This window comes from Pithys albifrons, chromosome 7, assembly GCF_047495875.1.
Source record: "Pithys albifrons albifrons isolate INPA30051 chromosome 7, PitAlb_v1, whole genome shotgun sequence".
Lineage (NCBI taxonomy): Eukaryota > Metazoa > Chordata > Aves > Passeriformes > Thamnophilidae > Pithys > Pithys albifrons.
The window spans coordinates 44,479,920-44,503,818 of record NC_092464.1 but is presented as its reverse complement, the minus strand read 5'-3'; the positions used below and the strand labels follow the sequence as shown (position 1 = coordinate 44,503,818).

General features: G+C 43.0%; 1 protein-coding gene across 1 annotated transcript; it reads right to left on the bottom strand.

The window, feature by feature from the left end:
- Positions 1–20,672, bottom strand: BFSP2 (beaded filament structural protein 2). Its single transcript, XM_071560261.1, has 7 exons — positions 20,141–20,672; positions 11,899–11,981; positions 10,193–10,349; positions 6,551–6,712; positions 1,729–1,857; positions 1,038–1,258; positions 1–214 (listed from the first exon to the last, which is right to left on the bottom strand). The coding sequence occupies exons 1-7, from the start codon at positions 20,594–20,596 to the stop codon at positions 211–213; spliced, it is 1,212 nt and encodes a 403-aa protein (XP_071416362.1). The 5' UTR covers positions 20,597–20,672; the 3' UTR covers positions 1–210.
- Positions 20,673–23,899: the final 3,227 nt, after the last annotated feature.

The window sequence follows — 23,899 nt, the reverse complement described above, 5'->3', positions numbered from 1 at the left end:
TTAACAACATGAGTAAATTGAAATCTGTAAGCAAAGCAATTACATGAGGAGGGTCTAATAAAGTTGTTCAAGCTACAACCTACTTTGATTGTTGAATCAAACTGAATAAAGCAGGCTGCTTTGATGAGTTTTTAGCTTTCACGAACATAAGTGGCAGTGACATCTTTTGCTTTAATGGCAATGGTCTTCTGTGGGCAGGGAGTTTCATAATCAACTGAAAGTGAAAAAAAGATACAAATAAAAATTGGTCACTACTACAAATAGGAAAATTGCTGAACCAAGGACTATTCTCTGTTCAGCTGGTGAGATCTCATCACCTTCAGCAGGATCATATTATTTGAAAAGTTCTCCCTTGGCTGAGCAGAAAAGCAAGTCAAAAACTGTGGATCAGATTCTCTGAGGTTCCTTGACTAATGGTGATTAAGGGTCTTAGAAAAGCCCAACCAAACAACCCAAGCCAACTGCTTTAGAGGTGTTTACTGTGCTTAACACTGTAAAGGTCATTCCTAGAAGACAAATGACAAGAGTCTGAACTACTTTTATTTACAAAAGATACAGTGATCCAGATTCTATCCTTGGACTTCAGGGAGAATTTACATGCTTAGAAAGGGAGCTTCCCCAGGATCACAGCTTTAGTATTTCGACTGTGTAGAGGTAGGAGGAGGGACAGTATAATGCACCCGAGGCAAGAAACACCAGCACATTTGCTTTGCAGCAACTAATGTAGCTCCCAGATGCTGTAGTAGCTTTTTAATATCACGTCTCAAATCTTCAAAAAAGTGAAACTCATGGCCTGTTCCCAAACTATGTCCTTCCATGTTAATACTGGAAACCACTCATCTCAACACATTAGGAATCTCTATTCAATGGGATTTGGTGTGTTCTTCCCCTTTTGCAGCTTCTCCAAACTTCCTACCACCCAGCCTTATGAAACAGGGAACCATCATAGTCCTCCTGCTTCCAGCAACCTCACAACCCCTTCCCAGCGAGCACATGTTCTCCATCTTTGTGGCACAATTGCTTTTAAGGAACAGTACCTGCTTTGCTCTCCATCCAGAAGGCAATGATATGCAGCAATGTCTTTCTCCAGCTGTTGTTTGCTGGTCAGCAGATTTTCACGGTCCCGCTGCTGCTGCTCTGTTTCTACTTTGATTTCTCCCATCTCTGCCTCCAGCTTGGAAATGACAGAGCCCAGATTCTGCAGTTCGATGTCATGCCAGTGCTTGGCGTCATATAAAGAGTTCTCCAGACCCCTCTTCTGTAAGGGCAGGACAGCAGTAGATAAGTCAGTTTTCATATGCTTAATTTTTATTCAGGTTTGATTTTTATTTAGCTTTGGTCAATATCTCTATTGACTATGTTTAAGGTGGAGATGGAATGTTTTGAGAATTCCTCTCTTTAGATCCTTTGATACTAGATATTATCAATACTAAGGTTGAACTGCTTTTACAAGGTGCAGACATTCCTCCTGTTGTCAAGTGCTACCCACCCAGCAATCTCAGTGAAATGATTATGTAGTATGAAGGCACTAAGATTTAAATTTGGAGCGTGGTTGTCAAATGTGGGACACTTAGTGCACCATGTCAATCAAGAAGAGCCCAGAAATGTCTGGCATCTCTGGAAAATGGGATTCATTCTTAACTCTGCATCCCAAGATGGGAATGTTCCCCTCAGAAAGCATGTTGAATTCTCACAGAATATACCCACTGAAAGCCCCGTGTTACTTGCCAAGGTTCTCAAAGATTCGGTTTCCGCTTGCAAGCTCTGTATTTTGCAGGCAGTTTCGTGGAACTCGGTCCTAAGCCCCTCCACCAGCTCCTCCTCCTGGGTGCGCACAGCAGCCGTTGCCTCCGCCTGCTGCTGGGGAAAGATGCCGACTGTCATCACAGCCTACACAAATTATGTTCTTGCTTCCTTACATACCAAACTGACAGTTCGTATTTTCACAGTTTGTGGCAATTCTGACCTTAAGTTTGATTCCTGTATATTAAATCCTTCGGTTGAATAATTCAGCATACTGCTTAGTGTCAAAATTACCCTATTTTCTATGTGTTAAGTGTAAAATGGCTTACACATATAAGTCTATGTATTTTATCCATGTCAACAACAGCTGTTCAGAATTCATACTAGTACATTTAAAACTACCTATAAAAAGAAAACATTGCTATAATTGTTCACTTTGTAGCTATACTATAATATTTTTTTTAAAAGTTTAATGTTTTCACTTAGTCTGTTGGTTTTCAGAAAGATTCACATCTCAATTTTTCACGTAAGATTCTGTGAGTCAGCACATCATATCACAGAGATCAGAAAAATAATTTCTGCTAATCGGCTTAAGTCATTATGCAATTCCATACTCTTGTGGTTTGGTGGGGGGTTTATATGTGCTTGGTTCAAGTTCCTTGAAAATGGGTGAATGAAAAAGTGCCTTAGTAATAAAAAAATTCTCTACTTTTTAATAAGGGCTGAGATCAAGGCTTTTCAATCTAGAGCTCTGGGCTTTCTAGCAAATACCTACATTTCTTGTGGTTGATGCTAAAATTAAACTACACAAAATACTTCCATTCCACTCTGAAAATTCATCTTGACCTTGTTCTTCTTTTCTGATTATGCATTCTTTTATTTTAAAAGTAAGATGAAATTTTTAAAAATCTAGGATGATGCACTAGAAATAATTTTTATAATTTTCTTTTTACTATCATGTGAACCCCACACCTGGGACATTGTGAATGAAATAGTCTCAGTGGCAAATGGTTATTTAAGTACCAGCCAAGTCTCACACAGAACATTGGATTTAGGAACCTCTGTTGCATAGAGCTAAATTTCAATCCGAATACCAAACCTGTCCTTTCCAGCAAATTGCACAGACCCTGTATTTTCTAGAAATACTTTGGAGGGGATTGTGCTTCAGAGACACATAATTCCACCTCACTAGTGCTGATGAACCCAGCCTAGTGATCACGGACCTGCCACTCTGGAGTAAATTATGTCTCCTAAATTGTGTTGAGAGTGTAGTCTGCACATTATTATGGTACAAGGACTATAAATGCTGCTTTTTAAAGAGATACACAGGGAAGGGAAGGTGCCTTTGCAACTATATTTATAGCCTACACCCATTACCTGAAGCCTGGCATCTCTCATATTTACCCTGCTGGTAACCCAAATGCTAACTGTACATCCAGCTTGCCTTCACCACAGGTCACACTGAAACCCCCCCAGGAGTTACCCTAAGCTGTCACAGCTACCTGACATCAGTGGTGTGAATGGTGGAGTAGATGGAGTGGCCACCTCAGGCCCTAAATACTGAGGATTACACAGCAAGTAAGCACACACTAAACATGCTCTAAAGCTTTTGGGACATGCAAGGTTTCCTCATCCTCCGTACAGGATTGCCAGCCCCAGAAGTCTGTGTGTGGAGTGCTGCTGGGAATGGCACTTGACCCCAGCTTTGGGGTTTTTCCTGTAGTGAAGTGCAGAAGTAATCTTTGTGCCCTCTTCATTAAGCAATTTGTGTTTTCTGGGGACTCTTCCTATTCCTCAAATGCTCCATAGGGGATAGGCTATATTGAATTGTGGTGACCACAAACAACTGGATTAATGGAGGGAGGGGATGAAATCTTCATCCTAAATTTTCATCATGTTAGTGCTTGAGTTTCCTAGGAATCCATGGATTTCAAGAACATCTTTACGGTTCTGAGCCAGGCTTTGTGTATGAGTGCAGAATTTCTCATTAGTTTGTTTTTCATGAAGTCAGGATAATGGAAGGACGATAAGGGATAGAACATCAACATGCAGGGTCTGATCAGCATGGTATCTAAAGAAGGAAAGTTACTTTGACAAGTTCTTATAGTTCTGGGAACATTTTAGCAAAGTAGCAAGAAGGAAGAAACACTTGAAGTAATTCACAAGGTTTTTCAAAACCTTTTATGAGATCTGGTGTAGGGGACACCAGAGAAAGCTGTGTAATCGTGTGCTCATGGCAGAACATTTCCATGGATCAACAGCTGGTTGGGAGACAGTACATGAAGAGGAGGATTAAGGTCTAGTTCCATTAAGACAGAACCTTAACAGCTTGATGCATCAAGGTTTACTGCCTTGGGAATGAATCACGATGTAGAAGTATTTGTGGATGGCAGAAAACAATACAGATTAACAATGAGCAGGGGCAGATGGGTAGAATCAAACTACATGAAGGAACAGCGCATCATTAAGCAAAGCATTTTCCAGGGAAAACATTAATAGCATGCATGTCTTACAAGGGTTTGAATCACTTGAGTCCATTCAGGGAAAGGTTTTGATCATTATAGACAAAAAAGTGCACAGATGAAACCAACAGACTTGAATTTTGAGGTCACTTACCATCAAGTCCCATGTGAAACCCTGTTAGGTATGAATTTAAATTGATGTGCCTCAATGCCCTTGAAAAATCTAGCCAAGACTGCAAGTCTACACACAAGACAAGGCAAATGAGGCAAGGAAATTAGTAAAAAAATAACAAAAATACTGCTCTTATGTCAGTATTAGGACATGATTTGAAATACCTTGTGACCTGGTCACAGCTACACCAGGGAATAGATACAGAAAAAGGAAATTAATATACTAGGGACCAAAGAAAACCTCAGAGAGACACATTGAAGAAACTGGTAATGAAGAGCAAAGAAGTGGAGGAACTGCTCGCCCTCCTCTGATGTCATGAAAGACTAAGGGCAAGTTTTTCAGAGTGTGGATAACCAAATGGTACAACTTAGTCACAACAGATGATGTAAGTCCACAAACTTAGTTGATAAAAGCTAAACACTTGTTATCTGTATACATAGTAATAATCTGAATAGATCTGTATCTATATGAGACATGAGGTAAAAAACTGTATATTATGGGTTTAATGAGAGTTTTATTTGGGGTCAAAAGCCCCTAAAATGTCATATCAGGACCTGTGCAGAACCAGATCTTTCCAGAAATCTGTGATATTCCACTTCTTCCTCCCATTTAAAAAAAACCAAAACAAAACCAAAAACACACAAACAAAAAATCAACCAACCAACCAACACCAAAAAACCAAAATCAAAACAAAAACCCAAACAAACCCTGACACTATTAACAGCTTAGACTAAGATGGCCAAGTAGGGATGGGCTGGGTAGCAAAGACATGATAGAACATGAGCTGGCAGGTTTTCCCCCAAACAGTATCTCTGAGCTGAAAGATCAGATACTGAAGGCATGAAAAACTAAAAAGAAAGAAGTTGTGAAGTGTGTTTGCACAGCAAGAGAAGGAGGTGAAACAAACAGGACAGGAAAGTGGGAACACTGAAGCATTTTGTGCCATCAGAGTGATGCTCATTTTGCTGCATCCTATCAGTGGGTCAGGAACAGATTTTTGGGAAAAGCTCAGGAGTCTACTGAAAATGCCCTGTCTTTCAGGGCTCTCTGTGCTTTGTACAGAGGCACTTTCCAGGCTCATATAGTTTACTACTGTGTCACTGACTTCCTTTGGACTGTATGAGCTGAAAATCAGGCTCCCACTGGCTAACCTTATGAAAACTTTGCTTAGTAACAGTCTGACACACTCACAAACTTGATGGGACCTCTGGGATAAACTCCTTTGCTTGGCTTCTTGCACATTTCCTAGCAACTGTTGTCACAGGATTTTAACTCTTTATTTTGCACATGAACTCAGAGCTCACATATATTTCTGCAAACATCCTTCTGATTTTGTTTTTGTTTTTGTTCTTGCTATTTCAATAACCCTTAATGCCTCTCATGGCAGCTCTTTACCTTGGAACAGGGGGGATATGCTCTTGCTAACTATTTCCATAGCACTGCTGTAGTTATGATTATCTCTTTCATGTTCTGTTACAAGAGACAACTCAGAATGAGATGGCCTCTTTCATACAGGATCATCCACTGAACTAAATACTTCAGCTGTGCAAAAATATTACTTCAGCCAGCTACTTTGGAAAATGAGTGATCCTTCATGACAGAAAAAAAGCTGCATTAAAAGGATGTTTCAGCCTCAGCCTCAGGAGAGAGGACTTTTAAAGGGAATGGTTATTATCATCAGTTTTCATTTCTGAGTTAGTATCTAGTTTTCCCACTGCTTACAAAGGAAACAATATCAAGGAGAAACCCACAAAAAGTCTGTAGCATAGAGCAATGTGTTTTGTCTCTCTTGATTTATAGACCCCTGTAAATTATTCACTGGGGGAACAGCCCTAATAATAATGACTGTGACTTAGCCTACACAGAAGATATCAACTGATTAAGTTTTTTTTTAAGCCAACATTTCAGAGTCCTTAAAGGCTCCCACAGATCCCTGTGATATAAGCAGGGCCATTTCCACCACTGGTTAACTCTGTGCATCCCAAGAAAGACACTAAAATTTATGAGTGTATTTTCCCATGGACTTGTACCAAAATCTTTTAAATTTTTAATGTCTTTTTTTGTAATAACAAAAAACCCAAACACCCAACCCTCTAAGATACTGCAGAGTATTAGAAAGATTTTGTGTTTGCTTTAAATTCTGTGATGTTGGAGTGGGTTACAGAGTGCTGACCTTGGTACGGAGAAGGGCACCTGTCTCAGCACGATTCTTTTCAATGTCTCTCTCCCAGTGGATTCTGATTTTTTCCAGAATGTCATCCAGGCCACTTCCCATGGGAACATCAAGTTCTTCCAGCTGAGATCCAGCAAGCTGCTTGTATAATACCTTCACATCCTTGAACAAAAATAACAGACATAAAAGAAAGTGAACTGGACGATTGAAGTGGACTGGTATCTTCAAAGAAGCTCGAGGAAGAGCTCTTTTGGTGCCACAAACAGAGAGAGTAATTAAATTTTGTTCCAAAAGGTGTCTCTACATTAATGATGTAGTGTGCTGGAGGGTTTCTTTTTCAAATGTGGACTTGCATGGGGACTCTTACTGCAGATCTGGAGTACTGGCAGGGATTTCTCCCTTGGTGGAAGGAGCCTGAAGCCCTGCCCCATGGCACTGCCTGGAACAGCCCTCTCAACAGTGGCAAGTTTCTTGACACATGCACACTGCTCACCTGGGACCCAAACTCACCACAACTGTATTGCCAGTAAAGCTGCAGCGTGGGCTTTGGGTGGAGGAACTAACAGTTCACAGGATATCAAACCCTTCTCTTCCCTCCCTGCTGCACCATGCAGTAGCATAGGCAGGCAACTATTGGAAGAGACAATATGTGCAAAACACCACAAGCTCTACAGTTTGCAGCTTGTGTGACTTGTGTGGTGTGTGCATGTGCCTGTTAGATGACAAATGCTCTCCTTCTCTGTGACAGCATTCTGTTCCGTTTTTACATATAAGTGCTCCAGAAACACATAATCAGTAGAGATTTAGTGTGTCCAGAATTGCACCCTTAAAGGTAGCACAGGAGTTGCACATCGTGTTCAGGAGCAGGAAACTAATGAGATCTGCACATGTATCTGAACTATCTGGCACCACAATCCCTTTACACACATCTTTTTATATGTGCTATTGGCATAAGCAAAAAAAAAAAGTAGTGTAAAAGCATCTGGGAATTGTATTTGTAAGCAATGGCCCCTGACAGTGACAATACTGGAAAAAATGGATGGGAATTACGTTAATTATGAACCTGCAGGAATGAAAGCCTCAAAATGTGCCCACTCCAAGTTCACAAAAGCTTCAAAAGGATTTCCTAGTGGGAGCACTGGGGCAAAGGAAGGTTTGAATTAGTTCAGGAAAGTCCTGGGAATTTTACTGTACCAGAGCTCAGCTGGAGTAATTGCGATAGTTGCTTCCAGCCTTTATTCTGTGAGCTTCCCCTGGTGTTGCTGCCATGGGAAAACTAGGTCTGTGCTGAGGTGATACCTGAATTCTCAGGGACTCCCATTGCTCTAGTACCCCCCATGCTCAGATACTCCCAATCTTTCCACCCTGCGAGGGCTCCTTGCTGGCTCCATGCAGAGCAAGATGAGTTGTTGGAAAGGTGGTGTTATCATGCCACAGCTACAGAGAACAGCATCCATGCCAGCTTTTCTGGTTTCACAGCAGTCATTGCAATACTTGAAGGTTTAAAGGGAATCTTCTTTATTTCTTACCAATTTTCTGTTTTCCCTCTTATCTAAAACAATGCCCATCTTTCTAATGCCACACACCGGAGATTAAGCCACTGGTTATTTTCTGTAAAATGCCGGTCTTGGGATTAGACTGATCCAAGTAGGGAGAGGGTGAAGCAACCTCATCTTGACAAGCCAAGTCTCCCTGTGCCTACCAGTGTTGCTGAAATCTTGTGGTTGGAGGAATAACCCATGAGAATTATAAGGTAGGACAGGGTCTTGCTTCCTGAGCCATCACAATTCAAGCTCTATTTTGCTTCTGAGGAACAAGCATAGCTGCTTGCTGTCCCTTCTGTGGGATTAGTAACAGCTCCATATTCAAGCCCCCACCAGCAAAGCTGCTGATTTGTGTTCAATCCTGAAACCTCTGCTGAAGGGAATAAACTAACTTAATCCAAGTAGTGCTGGTGAATGTAATGAGTAAGTGGGAAAGTATTGCAAAACTGGGTAGTAATTCTAGCTGCCTGTCTGTGGTGGTGCATTCCTCTCACCCTCTGGGACCATGCTGTGATCTCAGAAATTCTCATTAGGCCTCAGCCTTGATCAATCAATGGCTCCTGGGCAGTTAAGCTCCCTTTGAGCTTATCAGAAACGCTGTCTGTTCCCAGGAACTCCTGTTGCCTAACAACCTTGTCCTGCCTAGCCAAGGAAGGGGACAAGAGACAGTCTGTTATGTTCAGAGACCCTTGGAAAATTCTTTGTCTGAATCATAGCCCAAATGGAACAATATTTTTGCTACCTGACTTCTGAGGAAAATTCCAGTAATTACCATCTTAGATTATGACCAGGATGGAGACTGATAGATTACTAGAGCCAATCATCTTCCAACCCTATAAACAGAGGTCCTGAGTGAGCTCTCTGAGTGCTCCCTTTGATCTCTCCTGGACTGCAATGGGCTGTGACCAGCAACCTCTCTCTGAGTGGGCCCTCTTTAGAGCTTGCAAACTCCCAAGTTTGCAATACTCAGAGCTGATCACGGGGCCTGGGCTGATGCCTCCCTACTCCTCACCTGTTGAGAGATGGAAAAGCATCTGACATGAGCATTTCACTGAACTTGAGGGAAATTTTTATCAGTACCTTTGTACATTTTTTATCAGTACTTCTTTGTGTCTGAATGTGAGTGTATGAATTGATTAAAAGACCCTACAACAGCAAGCATAGTATGAATATTACCATCCCAGATCTGTAGTTAAGTTACTGCTTTATGCTTATAGGAAATGCTATTGGATCATTTTGTAAAGGTTAAATTAGTCAATCATCAGGTGCTGACAAATCCTTGGACCAAGTCAGAGCTTAAGTTTGGACTTGGCTGCACCAAGTCTCCATCAGGAGTTTCGAAAGGTGCTCCGAACCTCGTGAATCAAGGGCCCCCCTAACCCTTTTGTGCCCTTACCCTTTAGCACTTTCACCCTTTGCATCCTGATCTCCAAGTAAATCACCCTACATTGATTCCAATCCATTTTTCTTTCATGAGCTTCATCTGTGTAGTAATAGGGTGAACCTTGACACCAAACTTAAGTTGTGCTTAAGTTTACTCATAGTAAACCTGTTTCTGCCAACACCTTTGATGGTGATTCTTTAAAGCAACCTAAACCACTCCTTAGTGCCACTGTCCCTGCAACTTGCCTCACTGGTGTGCTGCTCAGGGGAGACTCAGTTTTGGGGACTGAGCAGCTTGCTAAGCCAAGCAGGGTATTGTCACAACAACCTGGTTAATGCTCAACATTAGTGCAGCAGGACTGGAGCTGCCTCCCTGCACATGCATTTTCTCCTTATGTCAGATCTCACTGCTGAGATGTCCACATATGTGACTGTGCAATCCCATGATCATCGTGTGGTGTCTGACAAGAAGTGACAACATCTTTTCCACGTCATATGAAGGAGTTAAAACTTAAACGTAAGTAATTTGATTATGCCTCAGGGGTTAGTGCTTTAAATTAACAGAGAGGAAAGAAATGGGAGTAGGTTTCAGGAAAATCCCCCCATCCAGACATGGCAGGAGGAGTTTTGAACGTTTGCTTTGCACTACATGTATGATACCAACCAGATGAAACAGGCACACATTGGCTTTGCAGTGTCCCGAGTCTGGACTTACTTCTTCATGAGTCTTTGACAGCAAAGTTAGTTCTTCCTTCATGCTCTCTATCTGACTCTCCAGATCCATTTTAGTTAAATTAGCATCATCAATCACTTTATATAGGGAATTAATTTCATCTTCCACTGCCTTTCTGAATGGCTGCTCGTTTTCATACCTGCAGAGAAAAAATGTCAAACCTTAATACGGCACAGCTCAGCAAGAAAAACCTGCCTTTTTTTAAAATGACACCTTTTGTGCTAATTAGCTCATGTGTCCCAGACAGAGGCACAGAAACACAGACAATATACTTTGCTTTCACCTTGTCTCTCTCTACTTGAATTTAACTGCCTGAAGTTCCCTGTCATTAAACCAGGGTGTAAGAAAACAGGCCAAGTTAGCAGTCTGCACTATGGTGATTATCAGCCTGGTAGGATTCCAGAATAAGCACAGAGAGGCATCTTGCTAGGTCTAGTATTTATATACAATATGACTATGGATGGCTTTTTCTCAGTTTGCTTGTCTGTAAAGTGAGAATAATTACTCATTTTTGTACATAAAAACTTTCCAGAGAAATGGTTAAAGAAAATGCATGCACATCAAGCACTACTTTTACTAATGGACATACTGATGGAATCCCTGGTCTATGTTCCAGGGTCCCGGCCCGTGCTTCAGACCAAATCCCAGTAGCAACAAAATAAAGAGGCAATTTGAGTTGTTGGTTTGTCAACTAGCATTGCTGTTTGAACAAATGGCTCATTTCCAAACCGTGGATTGGATTGTGAATTTCCCTGGGTATGAGACCTTTGTGCCAAACCCATCCAACCTGGGCACCTGGTGGCCAGGGAGGTTAGACAGGAGGGGCTGGCAGGTTACATGGGAAACAGCTTCATAAACACTTTGTTCCTTGAGAGCCACCTTCACTGCTGGGAGTTCAATAGCTTAGGAAAAGAGCACTGATCCCAGTGAGAACCAGAAGCTTTTACTATGCAGTGGATTGATGTGACATTGTTTTTGTTATGTAGGCTGCTTGTTCATTTTAAAACAGTATTTGCTGGACATAAAGACATAACATTAGTATCTCGGAGTTGTACCTTTCTGAAATAAAAGGCAAACCTAAGAATGATAAACACATTTTTTATATGATTAAATATAAAACATGCACTCATGTACATCAATATTAGGTCTTTGAAACAGAAAGATATTAAAAAAGTAGTTTGCCAGTGTTTAAAATCTTCTTTTACTACTTCTTTTTTCTCAGTAAAGATAAAAAAAATCAGTGCAGCCTGTTTCTGTTTTCTTATCTAATGTTTCCACACTGACGTTTGTGGCGGTAGTGTTTTTGCTTTTCAGCTGCTGTAGCAGAGTGATTGTTACTTCCAAAACCAGCTAAGAAGCACAGGGAAGTTTGCCTTTATAAAATGTCAACCCAATTTTGAATGAATATTGACTTCTCAGTGAAAAACCAATGCATGTGTATCAAAGAATAGCTTAAGTAATATTGCTTGTGCACATTTTTGTTAATGTGAACCTTCAAAATTTTCCAAAATAATGTTACCATCATAATTATTTTGCTGATACAAAACCCCTCCCAAATAAGGGGGTTGAATATACAACTTAAAAAACAAGCCCATTCTACTGACTACATTTAACTGCCCTACCAAGTAGGTGCTTGACAAGGCAAAGTTCCAAAAGAAGTGACCAGCTAGGTGCCACCACAGAACTACCTGTCTTTAAAATCTTCAGCACAGGCTTGAATATTCTCGGTGTGCAGCATAAGACGAGCATTTTCAAGGACTGCTTCACCCACCTAGAAGAAAGAGACAACAGAGCTCAAGCAACGAAGAGCTTCAGCACATGCGCACTGTTCCTCTATCTTAAGCAGATGTACAGCTTGGATTCTGAAAATAATCCTTTATCCTAGGGCTGTTCAAGTGGCTCATTCCAGATAATTTAATCAGTTAGTTTTGCACATACAAATTCTTTGCAAATAGGCTGTAATCTGTCATCAAACTGTTCATTCCTCCTAAGCATTCATCTTCTTGTAGAAAAGTATTTATTCTGATCATAAGCTGTTTGCAAGGGGCAAAATTCATTGCTGTTTGCCAGGTAGGTTCATCATTTTAGTCCCATTTATACTTTCTAGATACAGTTTAAGTAGCACTTATGCAGTTCCTATTCTACTTCCCATATCAGCAGTCCTCTTCAGGGTCGTCCTCTTCAGTGAGCCACGGAATACTTGTTGCTCATGCCGCCTGCGAGCCCTCCTCAGCTCCCAGAGCGTCGCTTTCCTTCTCTGATGGGATCCTCTAGGCTCTTGCGATAGATATGAGACCTGAGAAGCAGGCAGTCTTCAAAGATTATTACACTGATTGGAAAGATGGGGCAAAAAAGACTGAGGTATCATTGCTATGGCTCTGGGGTGTATCTCTAATGTCCAAGAGGCAGGGGAAGGGGAAGCAAACCTGAGAGACTTGTGACTTAGCAGCTTGTTGTGACTCAAGAAGGTTATATAAAATGATAAAATGGTAAAAACGACCACTGCCTGCCCTGGAGTCACATGTGCACTGAGCTATAGAGGTGACAAAAGTCATGCCGAATTTAGTAAAAGGCTTAGAGGGATCACCTCTGCAAGTAACTATCTGGGGGCTCCAATCATCCCATGATCCATGTTGTCACTCTGGAAAAGGTAAATTGAACATTTCTTTGGCCTTTTTCAGGAGACAGCCATGAAAATCTGCAGTTGAAACTAAATCACCACATGAACAAGAACAGATTTTTAAGCTGGCAAGGAGGGTTCTTGAAGGAAAAAAATCTTTCTTTAGATAACTAAGTCTGCAAATAAGTAAGATTACAAATCACCCAAAGAATTCTGCTCCTTCAAGGTGAAACAGACCATGCAATGTGGAAACATCAAGGCTGCATGCAGAGAAGTTATCTCAAGCACCACTAGGGGGATTGTTGGTTTAGTATGTTCCTACCTGCTCTTTGTCAGGCTGTTGGTGATGGGGTAGAGGTGGGCCTGCAAGGCTGAAGCATTTCTAGGTAGTAATTAACATTTACCCTCATGAAAAGTGGCTTACCGCTCCAAATGTCTTACAAATGTTTGGACAAACAAATGTGAAATACGTGAAGGCATCTCATAAGGAGAGATATGGAGGAATAACCTGTTCCTTCACTATCCATTATGGACATTGAGGAGTCCATTATGGATCATGAAGTTAAAAGCAGTCTACGTCTTTTCTATCTGAGGAGGAACAAGAGTTTAAAGAAGTGGGGCTTTTTAATTTTCACCTACTGTTAGGAACAAAGCGGCAAAGTCGCTGTGGCTGGAAGCCTGGGGCCAGAACTTGTTTCATGCCATGGCATGGGCAGCCTATTTTTCTTTAATAACTGTGGAATTTCTTGGCGAATTCCAACTGATTTGATATAGGGATAGGCCATCTTAGAGACATCCAGTGCTAACCCGTTTCATGAAAATAGCATCTAGACAGAGGAGAGAGGTCCCACTTGGAAAAATAGTCCCAGTTTCAGCATGGGAAGATTAGAGAGTGCAGCAAAAGCACAGGAGTCAGAAATGCCTCAAAAGCCACAGGTGTGGGCAAAGATATGGTCCCTCATGACACACCAGCCAGCCCTGTGGGACAGCACACAAGTACAGCAAACTGTTATGTGCTCACTTGCACACAGACCCAGCTCTTCTTCATTGTTCAACCCTTTATTTCCTTCTTCCAGACTTTTTGCAACCCCACACTACCAGCACTAGCCTAACTCCCCAAAGCCTGGGTTGTCCATCTGTGACATCTCAGAGCAGCTGAGCAGGGCTGGGACTTTGGGGACATGCTACTCTCCTGAAAGATGGAGAAAAGACATTTAGTTTTTACATAGCAGCACCACACAGGTAGAGGCACTTCTTTGACATAAGCTCTGAAATTTTGGTTGGTTTTCTTCCTTTTTTTTTCCTTTTCCTTTTTTTTCCCCCCAGAAGTAATTTTGCCTTCCTGCTGAGTCATACATGTGTGGATCTTCACAGAAGCTTTCCTTTTTTCTTCCTGACTCACATCAAGGAGCAGAAATGCTGCCTTGTGATTTGCCCTGTCCTGTTGAAACAAACCCATTTGCCTCCGGCAGGGATCCCATGTGGTTACAACATCTGACCTAAAGCCTGATGGAAATGAATGTCTTTGAGGGAATTCAAAACATCCTGTTAGCAAAAGTAACATTAAATCCTGCAAGCTGCACACTCAGAGACACATCAATGGCTAAGTTTAGAGGCTGAATCTGATGTAAAATGGCTTTGGGACTCCAATGAAAGCAGAAGCAAGGAATAAAGCTGCTGCCTGGATTTCTGCCTCTATATGGAGACACACTGGTTTTTAAAAGTGCTTTCCAGTAGTGATTTTGTGGGTTTATAGAGGCATTTGAGGTGTCTTCTTACCTGCCCCACAGTGGATGTCTTTCCCAGAACCCTGGTACCATACTCCTGATGACTCGGTGCTGACTCTGCCCTTCACAGACAAGTGGCTAATGCCAAATAGTGAGAAAGTCCAGGGCTTTCCAAAACTGCACAAACCCCTGAACTCTGCCATGTAAGTAAAAATGGTATACACTGCCCCACCCCTCCCCAGACTAATGTTTGGAAGTCTTCAGGATGAGTGTTGCAGGGGGAGCCAACAGCCTTTCAGCCCACCTGGAAATCACCTGGGTACCCTTTAAATCCCACAGTGAACTTGAAGGATAAATAAGGACACAGTAGTTTCCATGTAGAAACCAGGTTTCTTGAAAAATTCTCTCTGACTTGCATGAGCTTTGAAAGCCCTTTTTTAGGCTCCAAAAGGAGAGCTGTAAGACTTCCATCTAGTGGCTCTTTTGTTTGATTTAATTCTCCTAATAATCGTCAGCTGGATGCAAGCCTGCAGCATTAGTGAGACAGATTCATAGCCACTGCTGACATATGTACTAAAACACATGAAACAGCAGTTTAGGAACCACCCTTCTTTGTGTCCATTAGAAATGAGAGGGCTTTGCAATGCTGCAAAGATGTTGCCTCCTCTGGTTGTAAAGCAAAAGGCAATGCTGTCCTGCCTCACTGGGCTTCTGGGAGGCTTAAGTCACTGATTCTTATGTGGCATTTACAGAGCCAAAATGGGTAGCGTTAAAAAAATGCAGATATCGTTACTAATAATAGCTCCTTTTAATCACATATTGTCCTTCAACACTCAAATCTGTGATGCACATACACCTTTTAATCAGGATTTTTTTTAGCTCTTGAATTAACAGTGAATATTTGCAGTATTAAACAACTACAAAGCCCTAACAATTTTCTTTGATTTTATTGCAATTTTATGGCCATGAAAATGCAATGTTAATTTTTAGGAAAAAAAATCTCACCAAAATCTGTATCAACTGTCCCATTTGCTGGGTTGCAACTGGCATCAAGAAAAACACTTCAAAGGGAGTGTGAAGACTCCTGTCTTTATAAAGTGGGATGTGACACAGACACTTATGGGGAGAATTTATCCCTTATCCCTGGTGACTGGCAACTTTGGGATTTTAACAGAGATCTGGCCAAGTTTGGCATTGCAAGATTTACTATGCGTTTTGAATTCTTAGCTGTGCTTTATCTGTACCTTTGTATAGTTTTGCTGTTCTTACAAATGCCTAAATCCTTTCTGACTGCTGCTAAATTCATGGCCTCAGGTGTGGCCTGTGATAGTCAATCTCAAGTTTAATTATTCATGTAATGGAAACTTCTCTGGCTTTTAAGTTCACTCCAGTTAAAGCAAATGATGCCTCCATGGAGAAAGATCAGAAGACGCTGGTCTAGTCTTTCCTTCCACACACACAAGGAAGTAGTTGGTATCAGACCACTGCCTCCAACACATTTAATTCCCAGCTAAAATCAGGCTAAAAGCATGCAGCCTACTGCCAAGCAGTAAACTCAGAATGCTTTTGGTCATGCTTTCCATGTCAAACCTTTTCTCTGAGCCTGAAGGAGGAAACCTCACAGGCAGCAAGAGCAGTATTTGTTGCATTGCCTTGGGAAAGAGAATACCAGGAGAGAGGCTGGGAAGACTGATGGGTCCTTTGCTGATTGCTGCTGCATCCAAGGAAACTCAACTTCATTTGTACATTGGATATTTTTTAAGTACACAGGGGTGAATGAAAGAATGCCTGGTTCTCAAAGCAGAAGATAGCTCCTAAAGAAATGATCTGTAAAACTGTAATGTTGTCCAAGCAGAAGAAAATCTCACCCCCCCTTGCAGCTTCATGAGAAGGCAGCCCAAGTTTGCGCTGCTGGAGGTGGCTCAGAGAACATAATTAAAACTAATCCATCCTCTGTACAGCAGTTGATCAAGCTTTGTGCTGTTTTGTGGGAGTTTGTTGTACCCTCAGTTGAGTAGCAGAGTGCTATTTCACACATTTACAGACACTGATCATGCACCATATTGTGTTTGAGTGTGTTACAAGGAACACTCAGTAGCTCTCCTGACCCCACAGGACACAAATTACTGGGTGTGAGTCCAAAAGTGGTAATTCCTCCAGCTGTCAGACCTGTATATTTTCCAGGCTTAATATTAACGCAGAGTAAATGCTGCTAGTAAGGGCAAGTGCAAATAAAAGTGGCTCTATAGAAAACCTCTGGAGGTCTAACAAATGCTCCTGACTGTGCACAGGATGTTATGATCAGTCACAGTAGCGATAAAATTGGTCCAGGACATTGATTCCTTCTGCTTTTGTGTTTACTCCTGTGATCTGAACTGTGCTGCGTGCCATCTCATAGATAAATCTCTGTGTCTCTCACGTAGCTGTAATTTAATGGTCACAGAGGCTGAGCTACTCTCTCCTCTCTGTAAACTCCCTGAGATAGTTTCAGGCATTCACTTTTCCCAGGTGCTGCCCTGTTCTGTGGGAAGGAATTGCCACTGCAAAGAACCTCCTATTCTGCAGAAGAGTCACATATGATTGAGACAGAATTTTCCACAAGAACACCAGGATGAAGCCTGGAGGAGACGGGTATGCACTGGGAAAAATCTGTATTTCTCTCATGGATTTGTATTTCATGAAATTGCATTTCTGACACATGAATTTCTCTTGGCAAGCATTCTCATTTCCCTCTTCTTCCTGAGAAAATCCTTCCAATTAGCGTGTGCCCACCTGCTCTGCTCAAAGCCAGCTGCCCAGACAGATAATTAACACTGTGAGCTGGATAGTGGCTTCCCATCATTCGGCTCCCACCAGTGATCCCCTACTGCAGGCATAGCTTTGGCAATTGCCAGGAAACATGAGTGTTTTTTCCCCTGAGGACTCATGCCCTCAGAGTCACTCGCTGACACACTTTTTCCCTTAGCTCTGTGTTTGGCAGATATGCTGGCACCCAGTTGTTATTACTGGGAAGACAGCTGCTCAAAACTTGGGATACTGGAGCACATCCCAAGAAGAGCAGGAGGAAAATGGGGCCTTGGTTTTACTGCGATCTCTTCTGTACCGCTGTGGAGATGGGTCTGTTCCATCTCTGATTTTAGGGCCAGGAGAGTCTTGTGTGTCTGTATCCTTGTCTTCTCTATAGCAGTACAAGAGGAAGGGGCTCTTGTCTAGACCCCTTCCCAATTGCGTATCTTTCATTGCTCCCTTCTTGTTCAAAAACTATTCCTATCATGAGTGCTTGGGTTCAATCAGGTGGCTGCTCAGAGTGGCTTTCCACCTACAAACTTTCACAGCTGCTCCATGTGAATGGCACACCAAGGGGTTTTATGGCTGCTGGGCCTCCCTCCCAGATGAACGGAAGGGACTGGCCAGGAACCAAAACAAAAGCTCAGATTTTATGGGAGTATGAAAATAAGACATGTCCCTTTCAAAGAAATTAAGGTGGATGTGGACATCTAGAGAAAATCTAAATATATTTACAAAATGTACATCCAAAAGTGTATCTGCCAGGTATTTCTCATTTCCATTACACCTTGCTCCTGAATGCCTTTTGCTTTTCTGACTGGCATGTGTCATGGCAGGAGAGTTCTGACTTGGTGTGATTTCAGCTGTTTCCACAACGGATGATTTTCATATTATTTTAATAAATGTGACAGTTTTGATATTGATGCTGTCATAATTTTGCCATTTTGCCCCAGGATGAATGAGTTAATTGGTGTTTGGACTGGATGATGTTCTACTTTAAGTTTTGGTTAGATGCTTAGTAAAAAAAGCAAAGGAAACGATTAATCAGAATCATACTAACAGCGTGGATCATATCTGGGAAAGACAAAAGCCACTGAGTGATGCCTCTCTGACATAACTCAGAAAACTTTATGTGTTCTCTAATGTGTTTTGATGGTTAAATAGGTATGGATTATGCTAATCTTTTTCTTTTATTTTCTATGTTGCTCTCAAATGCTATTACTACCCAACTTTATTTTTCTATAGGAAGAGGCCAACATTCAAGCTATATTTCATCATGAGACACTCTTACTTACTCATAAAAAAGAGAGGTAGAGGCAAGGTGCAGGGATGACTATAAAGAAAGGTCATAAGGAAGACAATTTGGATGAAAAATTATTACATGAGCAGGTCTTCTGCACTGCAGTGCTGGTGTTTTATATAAAGAAAAAAATCAAATAGTCCCTCCTAAAGTACCTACTGTCCTACATTTTTGGTCTTAAACATAAGCCCATGTAGGTTTTACAGGTAAGGTCTACAACTGCAAAATGAGACACTTGTCTGGAAAATGTGGGATGGTGGCTGCAAAGCATTAACTCCCTGTCCCCATCCAAGTCCCCATCTGCCTCAGTGAAGTAATAGGTTTAAAGGGATGGCTTTTCATAAGTACCCCAGATTCAGAGCACCCCTTTCCCTCAGCAGATAGTGCCTTCACAAAGCAACTGTGTCATTTACCAATACAAAGAGGTAGCAACTTTAAGATCTGGTGCTTCACTGGGTGTTTCTGGCGCGATCTTTGCACAACAGCTTATGCCCCCACATACAGAGGTCAAACAACGTTTGTAGCGTTCTGGAAGAAGACCTGCCCTACTAATGCAGAGTAAAACTGGCCAGCCCAAGGTAAAACACCCAATTGTCCTGGGGAACTTAAAGTTGGCTTTCAGGCTTTCTGAAGACCCACCGACGGCATTTTCTGTGCCTGGGAAGAAGTGTGCAAGATGCCAGACTCCAGCTCTTTGGAGTCTCATCTGCTCCCGCTGGCTGGGAGTGGAGAAGCCAGCAGGACTCGCGTGGTGCACCAAGACCTCAGCAGACAGAGTCCCGTGCTTGCTGCAAGCAGGACACCAGTCTGCAAAGTCTTACTGACCTTACTGGTCAGGAAGAGGAACTGTTTCCTGTCCCTGAGGTCAACACAGACACTATTTTGCACCTTCACAATAAACATGCGTGCTGTTTGGAGAAGGTGGGAGTAAGGGATGGTAGAGGGATGACAAAGGGAAGGAAAGGAGTCACTCATTTGTAGCCATGTAATGACTATTTTTAAATAAATAGACCTTTTGAAAATGTGAGTAAGCAAACTAGGGAATAAAGCAAAAATCTGAATGGCTAATTAAAGAAAAAAAAAAACCTGACACGCTTGTAATGATATCATGTTGAGGGATAACCTGATTCAGTCCTAGCAGTTTTCTTTTAATAATTTTGATACTCAGTGTAATAACCACGGATTAAAAAAAAAGGCGAAACTCCCACCCATTCTAATCAGCCCAGACTATGGCACCTTGGGGTGCATTTCAATCGCTCCCATGCGCAGGATGCCTGTGGCAATTCTCCTGTTTAATAGGCATTTTCCACAACACGCTGTGAAATCATAATGCTAATTATCATGAAGATAGATTTAAACCCCTCTGTCTAAGGCACCGCGCCTTGAAATCAGGCGACATTCATCAGCAGCATCAAACCTGCCGCTCAGGGCTGCTAGTGACTGGCGAAGCTCCCCCGTCTCCGCCTTTGGGCTGCCGACGGTGCTCCGGCGCTCACCTGGTGATAAATCGCCTCCCAGTTCTCCCGCAGCGCTCCCCAGCTGCCCACGCTGGCCGCCTTCTTGTCCAGATAGACCCTGATGTGCTCCTCCAGCTCCTGGTTGACCTGCTCGAGGGCTCGCACCTTCTCGATGTACTCCACCAAGCAGCCATTCAGGCTTTCGTAGGAGAGAGCCCTGCCCTTATCCAGCCCCGGGGCCAGGGGCACGGCGGCGGCGGAGCTGCGGAGACCCTGGAGGAAGACGCTGCTGATGCCCAGGGCTCTACGGGACACTCGGGTGCCCAGGCTGCTCACGCCGCCGGTGGGAACGGTGCCCACGTAGACGCCAGGGGGTCTGGACAGGCTCCCTCCGCCTCCCACGCTCACTCGGCGGCCGGGCGGCCCCGAGCTCTCGGCCGTGGAGGAAGAGGGCTGCTGCCCCAGGAAGGAGGACCGGCGCCTCGGCAAGGGCATGTTGTCGCTCCAGCGTGCCGAGCACCGCCGCTCAGCCCGGCCGCCTGGCCCCGCACTGGCGGCAGCGATGTGCCGAGCCCAGCAGGTTGGGGCTCCGCGGGATTTCGGCTTTGTGCGACGGCTTTCTGGAAGGGGGGCTTTGTGCTGCCCGGGAGCGGCCGTCACATTGTCCGGCCGGCTGCTGGGTCAGCAATCCCATTGCAGGCAAAATCTCCCTCCTGCTGCTGCTGCAAATGTGGCAGATGAAAAACACAATGGTGTTTACGGGGACAGCGGGACAGGGATTCAGTACAACGTACGTGTTAAAATACTAGCAGTGTTTTCTGCACTGGCACCCGGATGATTTCCTACCCTTACAGCCACAGGTATCCAGATAAATATTACAAACGCATTTGTGGCCCACACCAGTACTTGCTCCAGACAGAGTTTAAAGCAGCGAGACACTACCTAAACTTAGCAAAACCCGAACCTCTTAGGAGCTAACAGGGCCACACTCGAGCAGAGCCAAGCCAGCCTTTTGCTGCTGCAGAGTATTGAATGCTCTCTTGGCCCTGCTGCAGCTTCTGGATTTCTCTGCGCTGTGACTTCACCAACCATCCAAGGCACGCTGAGCCAATCCAGCAGTTTTTAACTAGGGACAAGCACCCTCACGTGTGTCCCTGCCCAGGGAGTTTAACCTCACATAATCAGCTGCACTTGGTTAAACAAGGGCCAGTTTGACTTCATAACGTGGTGACAAAGCAAGGCAAAACAATCCTCGAGATTTATTGCAGGGGATGGGGGAGATTTCCCCTGCTCTTGTTTTTATGTCACTGTTCTTTAGCAACTTGTGATGAGGTTGGTAATTTATAGATATATAGGTAGGACATGTTCATGGTACAGTGGGATCCTTGACAATACAGTGTTAGGTCTAGCTTTTTCTACCTACACACAGGGATGCTTCACAGCCAGGATGCCATTCCAGTGTAGGATTATCATGTGCGCATCTCTGTAGGAATGATTGTAATGTGCTGATGTTGAGCATTGCCCTAATGCCATGTAGGTTTGTACAAGGGTAGTGGTGAGTCTTTGGCGAGACAGAATACAATCAGAAATCCCTGTCTTCCACTGGTGCCTAATCCTGGCTCACTCTGTTGGTGGCTGAAGTTTGTTCCACTTGTTTTTTAAGTTTGAGAATTGTAAGACTGTCTACAGTCATTCCCAGGTTGTGTGACAACTGGAAGGAGGCACAGCATGTCTCAGCTTTGCAAATACTTTTGGCTAGGTTAGGTATTCTGCCTTTAGATTGCCAAGCAAACTGCACTGGCTGAATGAGAAGAATTCTCCAGCATTTTTTACACAGTATTTTCAGTGTATGTGCTCTGTGTCAAATTAGAATATCTGCCTTGTAAAAGTAACACCATGTACGGAAAACAAATGTAAAAAAATGGATTTTTTATTTTTTGTTTTGCAAAGAACTGAATTTAGTTTTCTGGAACCTTGAAATAGAAATGAAGATCCTTGTGGGATTACTTTTGCTCTTGGCAAGACTCTCAGGAAGTTTTTATCCTCATACCAACCAATGAGTTTCAGGAAGCCACTTACTAATTGATCATGAGTATCACAAATATCTTATTGCATAGTGTTTATCCCACAGTGGAAAGATATATTCCCAAAGTGCCCATCCACGTCCATACACAGCCATGTCATCCTGCCTGCCTTGGCCACCTCATAAGGAGACCTTGTTCTGCTCTCTGATGCTGAGCAGAAAAGTAAATATTCAGAAGAGCCCCTGTAATATTACAATTTTCTAATTCTAGGGATCCTGTGGTTCACATTCAGGTTTGTGCCTCAGCACAGCTGAAGTGCACATGGGGGACAGGGCAAAAGGAAGGGTAACAATGCTTCTATGGCCCTCTGACCCACATCTTTGTCTGATTCCAGCCAGCATTTACTGAAGTTGCCATGTTACTCTGACTAACAGGAACCACTGAGACACTCTCAGCTGGCAGGTGGGAACAGCTGAACCACATGTGGCACTGCTGTAATTCCCCTTTCTGGTATGACCTGTGGCTCACCTGGAACAAGGCATATGGTTAATGCTGCTACAACAACTCCATCCTGCTCAAACTTCCCTCTAAGGCAACCAAGACACACACCTGAGCAGCAGGGGGTAAACTCTGTTGCCTCACAGCCTGCTCTTGAGGAAGTGAGGAGTGAAGGGAGAAAAAATCTACCAGGACTGATGGCCAGAGGTGGCAAGAGGGAGGGTGAGACTTCCAAGGATGGAGGCCGTTTCACTTGCTGAATGATATGAAAAAGCAATTTGATAGGCAAACCTGAAAATTGGTCCCATGGTAACAGTTCTGGGTTAGTCAAAGAGCATCAATTTGGGCAAAGTCATTCCATGTTCCATATTAGCCTCACCTTGTAACAACTTACTTTTAATCCATCATTTAAGCTTCGTTCACCCTTACTATTCCCCTAATACTATTAGAGCCTGCAATCTAGCACTTAACTGGATAGGACAGAAAGGCCATTTCGCTCTGAAATACTGTGTTTTTTCTTCCTAAGGGAGGAAGGACAGTCTCAGGAGAAGCAGGTATGACGAAACTTGGTTCAGTGGCACTAGCAGTCTAAGCATACAAGATAAATAGAACTATTGGGAAGTGGAAATGTGGTCAAAGCCACAGCATTCAGTTAGTGGGAGTCCTAGTCATGAGATTTCAAGATTCCTGATAAATTCAAAGGAATTTTCTCTTCCTTTGAAGGGGACACTCTATATGCCTTATTTTGAGTCTGCTTGATCTGCATGAAATAAAATTCTAGACTTATTGGGCTGAAGTGGAACAGCTGTGAGTCCAACATGTAGTGTGGTTAAAATTTTTATGCTGGAAAAAAGGGTCATTCTTGTCCTTGCTCGTAAAAAGAGTTCTAGAGCTCAGATTGGAAGGGGGAGAATGAAGGGCTCATCCCAGTCAGTGCTCAGGGAGTACTGGAGTGATGCAAAGGATACAAGACTGGCACACAAGCTGTATGGACTGCTTCTAGCAACTGAGCTGGCCCTGTCTGGCTTGCATTCTACCTTAGCAGCATAAAGAAAAGGAGTGACAGAAGTGCATTTACAGTAGGAGAAGGGACAGTCACTGAGCAGGAATGCTTATGCTCAGGCTCAGTGATGTCATGTAGGATGCAGGATGCTGTATCCAACATGTGCTGCCTGCACCAAAAGCAACCTTATCCAGTATTTTCCCAGAACAAGTATATTCAGCAGCAATTTGTAAATGATAGTGAAGCAAACAGTCCACCTGACAGGTGTTTTGC